The 19,149-nt window shown below is 42.2% G+C and overlaps 1 protein-coding gene across 8 annotated transcripts in view; it reads right to left on the bottom strand.

Moving 5' to 3' along the window:
* Positions 1-5,955: 5,955 nt before the first annotated feature.
* The window catches only part of PDZD2 (PDZ domain containing 2), a 201,760-nt gene continuing 188,566 nt past the window's right edge, over positions 5,956-19,149 (bottom strand). For all 8 annotated transcript variants that reach the window (XM_077171342.1, XM_077171341.1, XM_077171345.1 and 5 more), the window contains 5 exons: positions 18,822-18,939; positions 15,700-15,801; positions 13,114-13,384; positions 11,073-11,207; positions 5,956-9,692 (listed from right to left, as the gene is read on the bottom strand). In XM_077171342.1, coding sequence (XP_077027457.1) covers positions 9,526-9,692; positions 11,073-11,207; positions 13,114-13,384; positions 15,700-15,801; positions 18,822-18,939 — 793 coding nt within the window. In that variant the 3' untranslated portion in view covers positions 5,956-9,525. The remainder of the gene's footprint in view (positions 9,693-11,072; positions 11,208-13,113; positions 13,385-15,699; positions 15,802-18,821; positions 18,940-19,149) is intronic.

The following is a 19,149-nucleotide window of genomic DNA, read 5'->3' as shown; positions in this document are numbered from 1 at the left end:
GGTTGCTGTCACTTGGGTTTTCTTTTGTGGATTGTGAAAGCATGGGTTTATTATGCAAATTCCTTCCATGCTTCCATGTCAGCAGGCAGAAGCAGGAGGGCAAGAGCAGAGTGCCAGCAGGTATGCTTTGGTAGATTAGGCTTTGCCTTCTGCCTTTAAGAGGGAAAAAAGAAAACCATACCCATGACCTTGAACTTCAAAATGAGACACCTATTCCAGTATTTTTTGTTAACTACTGGCTGCAGAATATTTGGGTGGCACTGGGGGCCCATTACTTCTACCAGAGTAGCTGCAGCTTTGTGAAGGAGTGTTCCTTGTAAAGGATAGACATCCAAGTTAGGGGTTTTGTCCAAGATGCAGGCAGAAAGGAATACAGCATTTTGTCAGGCAAAGTTTTACTTTCTCCACAGTTCGAAGCTGGAGTTTGGGAAGAGTGGGAAATGATGCTGCTTATCACAAGAGAATTACAGGGGGATATTGCAGAGCACATTCTTCTTCCCCAATGCTGGGACCCAAAGATGTGTCTCTGCAGAGGAGAGCCTGAGGTCCTCTCCTGCTATGCCAAGCACATCAGCAGGCTCCCTGCTCACTCACTGTGCTGCTTTTTCCCAGCTTCACAGGCAAGGAGCACATCCCTGTAGCTCATGTTCAAGGAGGATTAAGAACTTCTGGGCCAAACGGACTTGTTTCTAAAAACCAGAAAAAAATCCCAAAGAGATGCAACTCCCTGTTCTTTCCCACTTAGTCACCAGCAGAAGCCAGGAAGATTTTTATTTTGGAGGGCATCAGTCCGGTGAAAAGTGCTAGCGTAGGGGCTGCACAGAGGTCTGGTTTTGCAAAGTTTCACCAGAAAATCATACTTGCATGACTGATCAGACTTGTGAAAACATTCAGACACTCTCACTTGCTTCCCAATGGAATCTGGCCCCTCTCCAGCCCTCCAGAGCAGTGTCCAGTCACCCACATAGTATGATGCTTGTGACCTGCTCCTCCCTAAAGGTCAGGGGGAAAAAAAATCCTATCACTGGGGCATGGCATTGCAATCTAAATGCACTTGACTCACCCACAAGCATCTGATATCAAAAAAGCAAAACAAACCCACCTGGCGAGCAAACTGACAGAATTGCCACCCTATAACACTCTCCATTTACCAAAGCACCTGACTGGAGTGCAGCCCTGGGTGGTGTTTGCACTGTGGTCCCCCAAGTGAAAACCAGCTTGGCCCCCTCAGCCCGCTCATGCCTTCACACATGAGACTGGATGCACAAGTGGTATTTACCAAACAAAGTGCCAGACAAGGAGATACTTCCTCTTCCCCTCATGAAATGTTTTTGCAAATCAGCTGAAAAACAATGTCTCATATGCTGCTCATTATTTTTAGTAGACACTGCTGGATTGGACTAAGTTGAATCACTTTCCTCCCATTAACACAAGAGGGTGTGAGGGCATGATGTGCATCCACAGAGGCGTAAGGAGGCCGGGCAGGAAGAGCTGGGGATATAATGCATTGCCTTTCAGTCTGGCAGGGTTTCCCCTGAAGCAGGTGACTGTCTGATGGTGGGGCTGTCAGTGAGCAATAGTCCCAAAATCTGTTACAGCTGTAAACAAGGGTCCTCACCCAAGTGCGTCAGGACATTGTCTGGCCCATGTAACAAACAGGCCACACCAAGGCTGCCCTGCCTTCTCACGCATGGGCTCTTTGCAATGCAATTCTCACCAGCCCACTGAAAGCGTGGAGGTTGGTGTAACTCCTTCAGCAACAGGAGATATCCCATGAAATAAATAAATAAATAAGTAAATAAATAAATAAATAAATCCGTTTCAGCTATTTCATCTTCAGCCATTTCATTTTTGGTGGCTTTGGTGTCATTCCCTCATCCCCATGGAAGGACGGTGGGAGCACCATGAGGTTCAGAAGCTCAGCTCCTTCATGACATGGTCATCACTTGAAGGGGCAAGGAACACTTTGAAGTGGACAGGTCAGCTTGCAAATCTGAGAAAAAAAATTACTTTCAGCAGCACCCCTGAATAAGGCCAATAATAGGATACTGGCACTACCTCTCTCAGCTCCTGGGTCCAAGCTGGGATTCCAGACCCCCACTGCATGGCAGAAATTAAGGGGAGCATTCTGCTTCCCACCTTCCCCTTTGTGCTCCTGACAGGGATGTGATGAAGCTGCAAGAAAGGCAGGAGGCCACAGTCATGTCTGCCCTGCTTGGGATCAGGAATTAGGGGGAAATTCTTGACAAGAGCAGCCGGACACTGGACATTATCCAGCACCACCATAGCACATCAAGGAAATTACTTTGGTATGTAGGGAAAAATCCAAGAAACTTCAGAACCAGGTAACTTGTTTGCTCAGTGCAACGGTATCAGACTGATTCAGCTGCACAGAGGGGTGAGGCCAGCACATATGCAACTATCAGTGGAAATGCAGGAAATTCTGCATTTAATATTGACTAACTTCACAAAATACCCTGACTGACACAAAATATCCACTTAGTCACAGCTTTACACTCTGTGGGATGGAAGGGCAACTCCTTGTTTTAGGGAATGATATTCATTTGCATGAAATGTTCTTTCATATCATCATTAAAAGTGGGGGGTTTTGTAAAGGAAAGGAACTTAATCATTGCAATCATTATTAATTTGTGAAGTCTTTTAGCTGGGTCAAGTGCTTTAATAAACAGAGCTACATGAAAGAGGAAGTCATGACTGGCTTTCCCTATAAACAGAGTCCAAAACGGGCTTTTACTAAAGGCTGATCGAGACAGTCTAGTATCAGCCATGCTCCTGGGAAGAAGAAACAACTCATTTAACAGAAGTGGTGGGGAATCAGTCCTAGATAATGCAGATAATTCGCTCCCCAGGCATCTATTGGTAAGAGGCTGCTTGACACAGGAAGGGACTGCAAAAGCAGTTACACAACCCAGTATTGCATAGAAAGGAAAAAATCAAGCACCCAAACGCTGGACCAAAAATCTCCCAGCACCAAAAATCTCCCAGCACCAGGCATGGGCCAGGCACTGGCAGCACAGAGGCAGCAGCGTGGACATGCCACCTGTGCAGCTATGGCTGGCTCTGTGCTGACCCTGCATGGCCATGGGCACCACAAAATGAGGCCGGGGCCATGGTCTGGGAAGATTTTACTTCTTTTTGTCATTTTGTCAGTGACGTGCTGCCCTGTGGCATCACTTCTCTGTGTGTGCTCATGGGCGTCATACCAGCCACCACCTGCCCTGGTCCTGGCCAGCCACAGACTCCAGGGTGGCCTGTGGGAACCTTCTCCCCAAGGGCTCTCCATTATAGCATCCCAGCCTGGGGACAGTGACCATTAGCATCTGGCCAAATGTGGTAAAGTGGCATTTTTGATACATTCCTGGAAATAGAGATGAAGGAACAGATACACCCGAATCACACACCCTATTCAGATTGCATTCAGTGATGCCAACAGGGAGCAGGAGAGCAGCAAAGCTGTAAAAAAAAGAGAAATGAAATGCAACTTTTTAGGTAGAATCATGTTTCAAGTTCCTCATTTTCCTGTGCCCTAAGGCTTTCACATCTGAGAGAAGTAAAAATTTTCTAGTACTTCACAAGTCTTGGTGGATAAATGAAGTCACATGTACTAATCCATTTACAGGTAAGTTCATTGCGTCTTCTTGCTTTTGTATTCCTCTTTACTTAGCTACTGACTTTTGCAATTAAGATTTCAATTAAAGATAATAAAGACTAATCTGACAAGATTATTAATATTAAAGAGGCAGGATGCTTGGAGGTTTGAGCCCTGCTGACCCCATCTCATGCCATGTGTTGGAGAAGTCAGGACAGACAGGAAGATGGATAAGGGGGAGTCAGTGAAAGAGAGGAGAGGAGCTGGGCTGGCCCAGCACTGGTGACAGCAGGGGGAGCGGAAAGGCAGAGGAAATCATGACTGAAAATATCTTCTTCCTTTTCACCGTGCGGCACTGGGGGAAGAAGCCAGGCTCCAGCTGGGGACAGACGTGCTGAACCAAGCTTGAGGGGACTGCACACACCATCCCACAGCTTCCCATCCATCTCCTTCCCAACCTGCTGGTTTTATGCCTTGCACACTTTCACTACACAACAGCACATCCTTCATCATCATGGCTGTGTGCAAGGGAGAGGGAGAGGGAAAAAATGGTCCCAAGGCAAATGGAAAACTGGTATACCACAGGGCTCCTCCTCTTCCCCTCCAGCCCAGGAAAGAGCCCACGTGCCCAGAGGGCAGGCTGGGAGCCAGCCACACTGGCCTTTCCCACAGGATGAGTCAGCAGAAGCTACGGGCTTATCCCTCCTCACGAGGTCCTTGCTCGCTTGCACCCTCGCAGCGTGGCACCCAGAGAAGGAAACCGAAAGCAAACCCAGCGGCTTCTGGGGCACAAACCTGGGCACGAGGGAAATGCCCTCTGCACCACTGGCATAGGAGGGCAAATGCCTTCCTTCCCCTCGCACAAAACCGCACCTGGCCCTTCCAGGCAGCACCGTGCACATTTCCTGGTGAGGCTTGCCAGGCCTGGCACAAGGTGCAGGCGAGTGCCATGGGTACAGCAGGGAAAGGTCAGGACTGCCCTGTGCCATGTGGGAGTGCTGCTGCAAGCACCCAACCCAGCAGGCAAACACAGAGCAATGCACACAGGCCTGCAGTGCAGATAGAAACACTCCAACTCACCAGGCCCTTCCTCCAGCCCAGCCTTCCCCGCAGCAACCAGCTGACGTGTCTGTGTGCTGCCAGGCAGCCGTAACCATTTGGGGCACCTCCGGCATTCCACACATCAGGGCGGCTGAGAGGAGAACTTTCTGGGCTGGCTCATCTTTCCGTGAGGAAGGCTTGCTTCTACCTGCCTGTGAAGTGACTGTGAAGTGACTTGTGTCCAAGAGTGGCCCACTTGATGCAAACCTCCCCAGTCTGGAGGCTGTGATCTCCACCTCCCACTATGAGCTCCACTTCAGCTCCACTCCATCCAGAGAGTGTCTCCAGCCCAGCCTGTTCCACCACCAGCTCACTGTGGCTTTGAAGGGAACTTTATCCCCAGAGTAGGTGGGAAACTAGAACAAATTCCAGGTTAGGCCTAGCTTTATAAAATCATTCTCTACACATAGAATCCATTCTCTTACAGCCCAGGGTCTGGGCAGGAGGTACAGTTTATAGGCAGCATGCTCCAGGGACTGCTGCTTTGATGGAAACTCCACATTTTCCTGGAACAGGGGCAGGAAAAAACAAGATACCGAAGCAGGTTTTATAAAACATCTCATACCACTTCTTAGATGCTTCAATCCTCTTCACACTGGCAGTTTTTAAGAGGGTACTATTTTCGTTCTAGCTTAGATGCACACCTGGATAGCATTTACATAGTCTTTCACTGCTTTCCCTGACATGCTTGTCCCTGTGATGCCAGTTCCAACTGTGGACCAGAAAGAGTCTGGCATAACAAATTAAATACCTAGAGGAATACTAAGGATACAATTTATTTTCAAAATCACTAAAAAACCCAAGCAAAACAGCTAATGGCAATACAGATAGACATAGAAGGGACAGAAATCAAAAAATGTACAATCTATTTCATGTTACTGCACTTACTTTTTTGTAATATACAAGACATATTAAACAGTTTTAATTAAAAGAAGTTTTATTTATATAAATAAAAGTGTAAATATACAATATTATACAATAAGTGTATCAGACTAACACACAAAATCTACCTACAGTGGGATCCCCATTTCTCTCATGAGCTAGTCTACTCTTCATCAATATTTTCACTTGTACATTTACATAACCTAAACATAGAAACAGGTAAACATTCCCATCTGGGAATACTTCCTTCAGAATTTGACAAGAACCACTGCAGAACATTTATCAGGGTTAATTTTAAGTGAGGGTCATTAGGAAATATGAATCACTTAACAATTTCTTAATATTTATCTGTCCTTCTATTGTTTTGTTTTTTTTAGCGAGAAAATGATCAAATGTTTTTCCCTCCCTAATCTCAGAGCTTTCAGTACAGATGCAGTCCCTAGAGAAGCTGGAAAGAGCTTCCAGGTACAAAAGGTTGCAGAATATGCAATGGCAGTATCTCACTGCTCTCATATCCATGATGTGCCCCTTCAGCTGCCCCAGGCCTGGATGCACCAAAGCCCTAAACCTTCTCCATCTAGGAGCAAACTCCCCTTGTCTGGAATGCCTTCAGCTCCCTGGTGAAGAAGTGCATAATTTCATCTCGATCTTTTGGTCTTCTAGGATGTAGCTGCCAAGTCACTGCTCTCCTAGAGTTTGCCCAACACTCCAGCAGGGTGAAGGATCACCATGGGAACTGATATGCAAACAGCAAGGCCAAAAATGGTTGTGATCCTACTGAATACTGATGAACTAATGCAACGTCCTCCATCATTTTAGTGCAACCAGGCTCTCAGAAAAAGAACATTTACTTTGCTAGGTGTGTAACCAAAACTTTACTACATCTGCTTGGTCTAAACATCTTGTCTGCAATAAAGCAGACACCCATACTGCATAAATCCTGGAGCTTTTTCAGGGCATGTCACCCCAAGAGAGATGTCAGGAAATGCTACTGTAATCATACCAACATCAGTGAAGATGTTGTTCTTCCACAAGGAAAAAAAAAAAGGTATTTTCAGGAACAGAAACAATCAGGGTTAAATACAATTCTTCTGCTTGCTCTAATGTTAGTAGAGAAGTGTTATCTTTCTACCCATAGTAACTATTATCAGATTTAAAACATTAAACTATCTTTTAAATTATAGCTACTACTGAATCACACACAAAAATCCCCATTTCTGTTTGCTGTTACTCAGCCAACACTTATCTACGTGCATGTAAAATAAAATACTGAACAGTATCTGATTACTGAAAAAAAAGCCTTCTAAATCACTCACAATGAACAGTACCTGCAAATAAGCATCTGAAAATACCACCACGTATCATCTTAAGACACCTCAAAGTAACTTTAATTTACAAAATGAAGACTACCTTTGAGCTCACACTGGTTTAGGAGTGAGGGAGATATATGCCTCCCTGCGATGGAACCTTCGGAATTCTAGACTGTGGACTGAAAAAAATGCCATTGCCTAAAACACAACTGTGATTTACCACATTAAAGTAGCGAAAAGTCAGTACTGCACTGCACGTATTATACGTATACAGGTATGCATTCACTACGCTGCATTAAATTCCACATGCATTTTATGTATCTATTATACACTCTATTACAGTCGGATTTTGGTCATTCCTGAACAAGGCCTCACCATTCAGCTGTCCCTGCTGAATTATCTTCTCCCTGTTTTTCAGCAAATATGCAGGGGTAACCTCTTCTATCCCATCACAGGCCTGGAATTTGTGTGGTCCTCCAGCCCTAAGAGCTGCATCCTCCTGAAGCCTCTCCCACCACAGAGGTGACTGGAGGCATGGACCAGTCCCGACAGAGTGGCTGAGCTTTGGGTTCACAGGGGACCCAACTCCACAGACATCTCACAGCACTGAACCTGAATTAGTTTCAGCAGAAATCCTGCAGGCAAAGTAGCTGTAGGAGTACATACAGTATTGCCTTTCCTGTAACCAAAAGCTGCATCTCTCCCTGGATTCACATGCTAATACGTCACTGAAAAAGAATTAAACCTATTTGTTCATTTTTAGGCAAACATTGCACAGCTTTTCTATTCATCTGGTCTCAGGTTGACTTGCAGAAAACTGAATTTTCTTCTGCTCATCATGAGCTGAAGTCTAATGAAGCTGTCACAGAGATGAACCCAAGCGAGTGCTCTACTAACCTGGAAGCAATTGCTTCAAGCACTGCTGAATAAATGTAAATAAACTGAACTACAGTATGATCTTGGGGAAGGGCCAAGTGACAAGCCCAGACCTTTTTCTAACAGCTATGCAGTGTCTTGGCTCACTGAAAACAGAGGCAGCACTTCAGACTTGGACTGGTTCCAGGCCGAGGACTCTTCACCTTGGGGATGTTGGCTGCAAGCAGTCTCCAGCCTAATGTGATGTACAACCTGAGCACTGTGGAACAAACAACTTGTTCTCAGCTGATAAGGACACTGGCCTATTTCCTCCTGTATGCATTTTATGTTGTTTAGCTATCCCAGATGTAGGAAGAGAAATAACAGAGTCTAATCTCTTGCACCCATACACTCTCCTCCCAGCACAGCAGACTAAGCAGCATGGCCCACTACTGATACCTCTTCTATGAGTAGAGGTGAGAAAATCCTAACTAAGCTCCTGTGGCATTGCAACCCTTTCTCTTTTGCTGTGCCCAACACCGTGGTTTCTCCCATCTACACAAACAGTTTTCAGTTTCACCACCAGAACCCTCAGTATCAGCCCAGTCCTGACGCAGTTGGGTGTACTTGCATCATCCACACACATATCCTCAACCCACTCTCACACAAGCAAAAATAAATACTGGACAGGAGAAACAAAAAAGACCAATTAAAAGCCACCACAAATATGGCCAGCTCAGATTTAATCTGTTATAATCCCCATTTTTAGATCACCACTTTTCAGCTTGGGTCTTTCAAGTTGGGCAGCCTTATACCTCTTGAAGATAAATAAAAGCAGCCCAACTTGAAGACGTTCTTGGCGGTCACTGAAGTGATCTGTTAGTGGGATCTGTAAGTGCTCAGCACCTGAAATTATCCCCCTTTTAAAAATATATATATTTTAAAGGTGCCTAACATTAGAAGCCTAAATTTGAAAATTCAGACCCCAGTTTTTTATCGCCCCCATTTTAATCATAACTATCAACTCAGTATACACCTTGGTGGACAATCACCTATTATATGGACATGATTTTCTTACAGACTTCTAATGCATTAACACCAAATGCCTTCAGATACAAGTTGCACCTAGAAGTAGATTCAGTTGTGGTGGATGCTGAGTTAGTTCATTAATTTTAAGAGGATTTTTCAGCTTTGCAATAAAATGCTTGTATTTTAGGCATACAAGTTGTGCAAAATTATACTCTTTTGTCATGCACTTTTAGCAAAACTGCACTTAGAAGAATAAAGTGAGATTGTTCCAGACATTCTCTTATTACAACAAAAAAAAAGGACCAGACCCTAAGGAAGTGTCCTTAAGTCTTATTACAGCTAAGTGATATAGTACAATCTAAAATCCACCCTTGTCAACAGGATGGCAACCAACAAGTTCTACTACCAACACTCTGCAAGATACTAAAAATATCAGGGACAGGCACAGTGTTATTTATCTCAGTCAAAATACTTTAAATCAAACCCAGGAGAGGTCTCGAAGTTCCAATAAAACTGCCACATAATACAAAATTGTCTCTAACTTTTGGCTTCCTTCATCCCCAATCATTAGGTGAGATCTTTGAAGCTCATCACACGCTTGCTCAGTGGTTCTCCAAGGCTCTTAGCACCTCTCTGTAAAGCATTAAGACACTTCTGTGTGGCTTTATAAACAAAGACAGCTTTTAGACAGTTATAAATGGTTTGTCTTAGCAAGTGTGATTAGACGTAGTGCTTCCATCATACTGCAGTTCGGTGTTTTCTGATTAGCAATTGAACAGGCCCCTCTGGCACAGATTTAATGATGTTCCAGGCATCATAATGCATGAGCCCAATTAATGACTTCCCACTAACAGCAAGAATTTCATCTCCAGTTTCTATGTTTCCAGATTGCTCCGCAGCACCACCTAGAAGCAAAAGTGGGGAAAACTCAGTGTTAAAAGAAGAAGTGAGCCCACAAAAATCTGCTTTCTACTGGGATGCAATAAACCATTTTTTCCAACTTCATCCAATTTCAATACAAGTCACTAATGTTCACACCAGCTCTAGCAAGCTACTCCATGCTGCATCTCACAGAAAATGTTGTTTTAACCAAGATAGTCTTGTTCTCAGAAAAGATGTCTGGTTTTGAAAGAAACAACATAAGTGTATGAAATATGGTGAATGTTATCTCTGTAGTTGTAAGAAAACCTGTTTGATAAAATAACCATGAAGGTTATATGTGGCATGGATGCACTTTCTCAACTTTAACAGGGTAATAGGCAAATAATGCAGCGGACTGTAAAACTTGAGATGAACAAACCAAACCCTGATAGCAAACTTTGGCCAAACACCACTCACAGAAAGCTTCTAGAGAGAGGCATACCCTTTACCGCTGATGAAAGTATCTTCTCTTTAATGATAATTAAACTAGCATGAGCCATCACAGGGAGGGGAAAAGGACTGTTTGTAAGGATGTAAAAGAATAAGCTCAAAAACTCAACATGCCCTTTACCCTAAGAAGCACTTTCTAGGGAGGGAAAAAACACACACACACACACACACACAAACTGATAAGTAATTCAGTAAATACGTGTTTGATTTTTTTTATCTTGATGAAGGAGTTATCACTGAAAAATAATTCTGTAAAAATTGTAAAAATGCTGTGCACATGTAGTTTCATCCAGAGTTTTCAGCCACCTTCAGAAAGGGTCTTACTTTTCACTAAACTGACACGTGACATATGAAAGTCACAGCATAGTTCTGGGATTTGTTTTCTTTCTATGTGTGTTCATGTAAGTTTAACTACCTGCTGACAAACAAAGCACTCACGACCGGCAATTTCTGACTACAGATATCCCATACTCTTAGCAAAGCCCAATAATAACACTTTAAAAGAAAACAAAAAGACAGAAATATGGTAAAATTCATAACTGGGCATAATGCAGGGTGGTGCTTCAGTACCACGCTGATTATATGCACTATGCATTTCTTAGAAAAGAGAACTGGATAATGCATGAATGTCTCAGACCACTGTATAGATGATTGCTGCTGTAGTCTAATGTCTAGAATAGTGGACCCATACTTAGCAAAGCAGATTGCTCCACACTTACTAGCAGATGCAATCCCCAGCCATTCCCGGGAGCGTTTTTCTTTTAATGACCACTTTGGCCTAGTAAGTGGCAATAAATGAGAGCCACAAAACCCACCCTTGCTTCAAAAAAATGCTGAGCACAGTAATTGAAATGTCTGTACAATGCACAGACAAAAGGAAAACTGGGATAACATCCATTGCATGCATGTAGTACCTTTAAATATCCTTTTTACAAGCAAGGGCTTATCTCCAGCAATGGAAGCTTTTCCACCATCGAGACTGAATCCCAAACCAGCAGAGGTTTTCAATAATTCAACGCAGATGACATCATTCATGTCCAGGTTTGGATCTGCAATTGAACATGCACAGCATCTTGTTATGCAGATAACAGTAAATAGCAAGTTGTGTTTGGTTGGTTTTTGCTTTTGGTGCAGTGTCAGGACAATTGAGAGTTCAGTTATTCAGACTAGGAGATGACACCAAGTTTCTCAGAAGGGAAGGTATTCTATTGTAGCTGTGAATGGGAGACAGTACAGAATGCATTTACACACAGGGACATTTTAATTTTACATGTTCAACAAAAACCTGCCAAGGCATCTTTTTTTTGGCAAAATTATAGCTAGCAAATTTAGCAAATACTCTAAATATCAACAAAATCACTGAAAAATTACAAAAATAGGGAGTAGAGAGCATTTCTTTTTCTTTCATTTGCTCCCTTTGCTTATTTAATGAACTATATCTTTTTAAGTAACAGGAATGAATGAAATGTTTATTTAAGCAAACATGTTCCATTCTCTTAAGCAAAAATCTGTAATCACTTACTAGGGGGAAAAATTGTTTCTTGTCTCCTGTCTGTGTATTTAATTATAATTAACTGTAGTTGTACCATGCCTCCTACATAGCAGATATTTCTGAAGTGAAATATTGCTGTAGCTGACTTAAAACATGATTTTGCTTAGGAGGAAATAAATCTGCAGTTTTGGAAAACAGGATCCTCTTTGCCCTGTGTGAATGTAATAATTATGTAGTCTGTGTTATCACAAATTACTGCTACTGTTATCTTGGACAACTTTAAACGTTATCTAAAACATCTGGTGATGTCCTTCACCTGGAAGGGTGGAAAGACTTTCTGAATAACCCAACACTATTTTGTTTATGAGATAATGTTGCCCCCTAGTGCCTGGACTCAGTAGATATTCTGAATTTGTCAGGGTGCAGGATGTAGGGAGTTTAGGGCAGAGAGGGATTCTGAAGTAATTACACAGATTATATCCATGGGAGCAATTCCAGAAAGGCTGATCCATTAATTAACAGAGTGCTTTTTTCTTTTATTTTTTTTAATAAGCTGTGTTACAAAGTCGCACCATAAAACCCAGTGTAAGCACAAAACAAAAGAAACTGCTACAGAAAAAGAATCCCCGTGAGAACAGTAATGATTACATCCAACAGATTAAAAAGAATTGAGTGGCAGCTCCGTGTCCTTGTTTTGGGGTGGACAGAGCTGAGTGCCTTGTGTTGCCCTGGAGGGGGAGGCCCCTGGTCTTCCCCTGCTCTCAAGCAGCACCATCCAGAGAGGTGCTCAAGGGGTTTGGGTCTTAAAAAAAAAATTTCAGAGGTCTCTTCCTAACACCCCAGGTGCAGCCTTGACACCAAATGCTGTCTTGTTCCCAAACAGGAACCTAATATTCCACTAATACATTTCCACTTAAACCATTTGTCCCTACTTTCCTATGGGATGGCTGACTTCAATAGGCTTACTTCCCTTTACTGCAACATAAAAATATTTTTTCTGTGTTTCTAGTAGAAACAGTATGAAATCTGCTTTTACAAAGAACAAGCTCAGTCCCTACACTTAATCAATGGCACGGCATGGGACTTTCTTTTTAACAGTTTTAAAAATTATTTCTGGTTGTTTTCTGTCTTGCATTGACTACTGTTATTACTTAAAAGGAGTTTATCCTGGATTGGAAGAATATGTGGAACCACTTACCTAAGTAGAAATTAGATTCAGCCCTAAATTAGGTCTTCTAAGTTTGTGCCTTGTTACAATAATTAAAAAAAAGACCAACACAAACAACCAAACCCCAAACTGTATTTAGGTTCCAAAGAGAACAAATAAAATTTAAAGGTAATTTCATTTTTTCCCTTCAATCACATAAGGCACAGACGCTCTTAATCTAAAACACATTGACATTTTTCCCTTCAGTCTGCTCTGCAAAGGAATCCTTCCAACTATTCTTGGACAAAGATCATACCTGTTCCTATTTCCATGGAAACATCCTTTCCAGACCCCACACATTTTCTGCCAGTAGCTGATATCTCAAGTCTGGAGGAATTGTTTGTTTTGTCTTTTTCCTTCTGGATGACAATGACTGCATATTTGTACAGCCTTGCCTGATGAAGAGTATTCAGGACATCCCCATGGACTGAGCTTGCCAGAGATTTGCCATTGATTGACAGAACAAGATCTCCTCGATGGATAGTCCCTTCTTGAGATGCCACTCCCTTTGAAAACACTCTGTGGACCTACAAGAAAGGTAATTTTAATAAGGACATTTTAACCTCATGACCACACACAGCGTTCTACAGGCCACACTGAACAGAGACACTCTACCAAAATTTGCAGCCAGTGTCCACTACCTGGTTACCAAGCATACAGCATTTGCACACCCTCAAAGTGACCAGACAGATCTCCATTTGGGGATGGGGGAATTCGGAGATGCTATTATAGAATGGTCATTTCTAAGACAAAGATGACCAAAGCCAGCTAGGGAATGTAATATCAAAAATCACTTATGATCTCACTAAACTCCTCACAGGCCTTCAGTTAACATATTTCAAGTGACACAGAGGTTAAATCCACGTCTGTGCCACAGCAACCACCAAGAACACTGTGGTGTGCAACACCCACTCCCCTAGTTCCCACTGGCTGGGACATGCATCCTGTGCTGTTTTCAAATGCACGTTTCTAAACATCTGTGCACAGAAAGGCTCTGACTTACTGCAGCTGTACAAGTATTTAATTGTTTGCCTCAATATGGCTGATCAAATATCATGCAAATAGATGGAAAGGGATGATTTAGCAGCTTGAAATGCATTTTTCTTGAGAAAAAAATACTCTATTCAGGGTGGATTAAACTTTGAGAAAACTTCCATCAAGTTTAGATGTGTATCATTTACAAAAGGGAACAGACTAAAAGACTCAAGACCCAGTATTTAAGGACTTGCCTATTAGGCACTCTAATTTTAGCAGCCAGAATATGGTTTCCCATGGAGACAGTACTAGGTCTGCCAAGCAAATGTTCAAGGCAGCAAATCTGTGGACACATTTCTGCATTATCTTTAGGAATTTATCCTAATATCCAGACGAGCAGCAAGGCATCAGAAGCCTTTTGGCTCCTATTCCATCTCATTGCAGGGCCATGCTGAGATGGGCACCTGTTACAACCCCACAGATCCAATGAGATAAATTTCCAGCCAGTCTAAGCCAGCATTCAAAGCTGGAATAACAGCCTCAATAACAGATGAAGGCATGCAAATGCAAGTGGAATACAGGGGTCATGCCCAAAAATCTGCTGCCTTCCCTTAGTTGCTCACCTCCTCAGTACCTTGAAGCTCATTAGGCATTTCCATTTCTTCACCCAAGTGTGGCTATAACAGCCCATCTAAGCAGCTCAGCACCCTCAAATCTAGCTAGGACCAAGAATCCCAGTAGGTCAAGAACATGATTAAGATCCCTTTACACCCTCTGAACAAAAAGCATCAGGAAAGAGCAGGAACTGAGACTCATTTGGTCCCATGCCTAGCAGAATTCAGGAAAAGGACGTCATCAATCCCTCGGTCTGAGAGAACTCAAGATCTTGTTTTTTAGGTAAAGTCACAGTCTCTAGGTAAGGAATTATCTAAGGGACGCTCTTGGGGGGACACTGTGGAGCCGTCCTCTTGCTCAGAGCTGCCACTGTTTGGAAACAGGGACAGGGAACGACTTCTATACTGAGAGAAGTAGAAGCCTGCACTCTAGATTTTGACCATATTCTAACTTAATGACACTTTAATATAAAATACATTTATTTATATGGGTCTTGTCTAAATGCAAAACCCAGAAGATTCCTGCCAGGGCTTCTGTGGGCCCCAAAATGGAGGACATACCCTTCTTTTAACCTTAGCATTTAATGGATCTCTCAGGGCAGAATTTAAATATATATTTTGTGTTAAAAAAAACATCACACAGGACATGAAGTTTTCTTGGATTTTTCTGTCTCACTGATCTGTTTTTGAATGGTCACTTTTTACATACCAGTATCTTAATAGGATGCTATCTTTGGTTCAGAACACTCCTTAAGACTTAAAAAACCCTAACCAGACAACAACCCTCATTTACTGACCACCCACACATCTTACTAACTCAAAACAAACTTGTGACATGAAATCCATAATGTTTGCTGAGGTCTGCAACAATTAGTCTTGTGATCTGAAAAATCCTTCAAAAACTTTGCTGCACAGAGTTTCCTTTCAAGGGCTGGAAATTAAGTCTCCCCTAAAATGCTGTGTGCACTGCAGCTGCATGCAGAATTTTATTTACATGCATAGATAGGATTTAGATCTAGCCCACCCCATCCAGTAACAGATTTTTAAAGCCTGAAAGCATAATTGTTATCCATCTCCAATAATAAAAATTATACTTCCCAGACACTCTGATTTCAGTAGCAGATGGTAAACTGCTGCTTCTGAGAGACACTGTGAATGACTTGCAGTGAGTCTTGATAAATGAGCACTTGATCTAATCACCAGCCTGCTTTAAAGTGAGCTTTGTAGAAAAATGACTTGCAGCCATCACTTACTGTGACTGATTTCTGTTCCAAGTCTATTCCTCCAGCAACACTAAATCCCAGGCCAGCTCCTTCTTCTTTGTGCAAGACTACAAAGTATGTGTCCTCTTTGCTCTAGCAGAAAAATGGAGGAAGGGGAAGAAAAAAACACAAAACCAAATATTAAGACCAAGTACCCACATAAATGACAAATTCCCAGTACCCACAAATTATGGCAGGTGAAAAGAGACAACTCAAGGAATCAAAACCGAGACATTAAATGCATTTCCCTTCATGTTACAGATGAAGCAGCCATCTAGGAGAACTCAGGTGACAAGGAAGGTTTCTTCAGTCAGTCCAAGGCTAGCAAACAAAGTCAAAATTAGGTAGTGAAATGGCATTAAACCTTGGGCAACCTAATTTTTACAGGTTGTAGTCAGTTTTGCATTGTTCAACATTTTGCAGTCAAAATTCAATATTTCCTACACCTTTCTGGACCAAGCACTGTACTCTTCAGCGTATTACTAATACTTTTGTTATCCAATTTCATCTTCTTTGAAGGAGTAACATAGATATAGTGCAGGGCAGTTGCATCACCCTCTTCTCAGCAAGGCTGGACAATCCTGCAAGGGGGAGTGGCTGCACTACTGAAGCTTGGGAAGGTCAGATAGGACAGCAGAAAAACCTGTTTCTCTTGGGAGATGAAAGTAAGGAGCGTGTTAGTGACCTAATCACAACTGAGCTGAGCTGTTGTAGAAATGGGAGCATCCTGCACAGGAAAAAGATTGGTGCAGGTTTGCATCCAACAAGTCTGACACTGTCACAGAGATTGCATTTTGTAGTGTAAGGGGACCTATAGAAAGGAATTTGGTGGAGCAGGCACATAGTACTTATTTGTGGGGCAGAGCATCAGATGTGGGAAGTAGAAAGCAGGTTTCTTAGTTTTTCCCCAGGATCCAATCTAACACCAGTTATTTCCAGAAATTGCCAATACTCAAAGTAACAGCAAATCATTAGAATCCAATCTCTTAATCTATTTAGCATTAAATTATATATTTAGTTCACTAAACTCAACATATTAATTCAGCATTTGCCTTTTGTTTCAGACAGCACAGGGAGCCACAGATCATTAGATTTTATGGTGAAACAACAGTCAAATTCTTGGTCTCACGGCATGTTTCTCTGCCACATAGTGTCTGTGGAAGATTTCCTACACTAGAGGCATTCCTGCAATGTCAGAAACTGATGTCATCCTGCTCCACATTACTGACCCATCAGCACTCAAGGAGAGAGGAGCAGTGAGGGCAGAATATTTTGTCCACAGTGTTTTGTAAGACCTGGCTCACCTGTACTCAAGTGAGAACAGCTTTATGTCTGTCTAGAAATAATAAAGTCAGTTAAGTAACTAGACTAGCCCCTTTCCAAGCAATGGAAGCACACATATCTTTGACTGTTAAGTACTGCAGAAGCCCTTTTTCTTCAAGAGATCAGGCTCTTCCCAACCCATGATATCTCAATTAAATTTGTTTATACTGGTGAAGGAAGGAAAGTCAGAAGTTCAGATGTTAAAAGAGTTATCCAAGGATCAGATGTGTTGGGCCAGTCAACAACACAGTCTGGATACTGGCTTCCCATTCCCAAGGTGCATTCCCTTCCTCCCCAGCCCTCAAAGCTGCTCCTTGCCAGCAGACATAATATTGGGCAGAAACCTGGCTGTAGATGCTTACTGCTTTACTTGGACACACAAAGGACCCACCAGGCCTCCAGTAATCACCTCTGTTTAGACTCTTAGCCAAAGATACCAGTCATAGAGACCTAAATAAAATTACCGTTTTTAAATTAATAGTAGTAGCATTTATTAAATGCTAGTAACAGTAAATTCAGCACTGTTTAATGCAAAGGATGGTGACAAACTCTTCCCAGAGAACCTCTCAGTCCAAATCAGGCAGTCCGTCTCATTTTTCAGCAACTGGATAACTATGAAGAACTGTTCTATTGTACATTCAAAATCCATCATTTGAATAGCATAAAATTTTCCAGAGAATGTGCCACACTGGGCTTAAATATGGATAAGAAACTATGCAGACAAGGAGTGCATTCCAAAAAGCATTCAGCTTTATAAATATTTGAGCTCTCAGGCTTTGAAAAGTGGCATAAATAAATAATCTCTCCAAAAACACATGCAAAATACTTTAGAGAACACTTAATTACCTCTGTCCAGTTGTGCAATCCAATCCTAATTTTATCAGTAAACCTAACTAGCCCTCTTGGCTCACCAAACTTTTGAGACTTGCATTCTTTAGCTATGCTGTCCCCTGGAAGGAGATAAAGCTGGATATTTTGGGGAGGTCCTTTTCCCCCCAGCCTGTTCTATGTTTGAAATTGCAATCTTTGTGAACAAAACTCAAGAACACTCTAGATGCAGCTCAGCCAGCAGTTATGCAGACCAGATGGCAGTTTCCCTTCCAGCACCGTCATTATTTTATCAACTTCTGTTCTGATTTAAAAAGGATGTGGATGTATCCCACAAACAGAAACACCAAAAGCAGGGAAGTAATGCTCTGGCAGGCACTTCACTTTGGAAGCCTTCTTTAAACACCTACATAATGAAGCAGGTTATCTTGATACAAAAACCAGTTTCCACAAAAGAGAACAAGAAAGGTCACAGAAGTCTCTAATAAACACTTCAGCAGCCGCATTCTGGTGTTCAAGTTCAGCACTGAACAATATAAATTCAATTTCTTGATTGCAGCTTCTAGCAAAAGGCACCAGCACAAAGAGGAGCAGATTCAGTTTCCCCTGCACATTGGGGAAACTGAGTCTGACCCAGATGGCTGGTGGAAAGCTAAATTCTGATATGCAGTTACTGGGGAGCCCAGATGGAGGAATCCTTTTCCACTTAAAATAGGTCTATTTATTGTGACTCACAAATGCTTTTGAACTTCCTTATACAAAAAGCCATTCAAAATTATCATAGATTTATAGCAGGCATTTAAAAACAGCATTGGTAAAAATAACATCAACTGCAGTTGATAGTAAAAGCCTGTCATGTGCCTACTGGAGGAGCCCTGAAACAGTTTGGAAAAGATTTTATCTGCCTTTAAGAAAACCCTCATAAATCCACCAATAACCCAGTTTTATCTTGTGGTTTTTACCTTTACTTGTGCTTTGACTTCTTGGAGCATAGCAGCAACATCACATTTTGGTACTACCACTGACAAAACAGATTGCAGTTTTTGCTGGTCCAGGCTTGAGATGAGCAGCTGATCCAAGCTAAAATAAACATAAAAAGACAGAAGAGCTCTATATTTCCCAATTTTGTAGAGATACATTTCATGTATACAGTATAGGCTTTATTACGATAAATGACAAAGAAGGAGTCTCAAAAACTGGTAAGAAACGGTGTATGCTGGGAAAATAGGAAGGGGCAGAGAAGATTATTTAAGAATAACTCTGAAAGTCAGTCCCTGTTCTGTTCCCCTC

Source organism: Agelaius phoeniceus, chromosome Z, assembly GCF_051311805.1.
Source record: "Agelaius phoeniceus isolate bAgePho1 chromosome Z, bAgePho1.hap1, whole genome shotgun sequence".
NCBI lineage: Eukaryota > Metazoa > Chordata > Aves > Passeriformes > Icteridae > Agelaius > Agelaius phoeniceus.
Note: the sequence above shows the minus strand (reverse complement) of the source record. Positions and strands in the feature narration are given on the sequence as shown.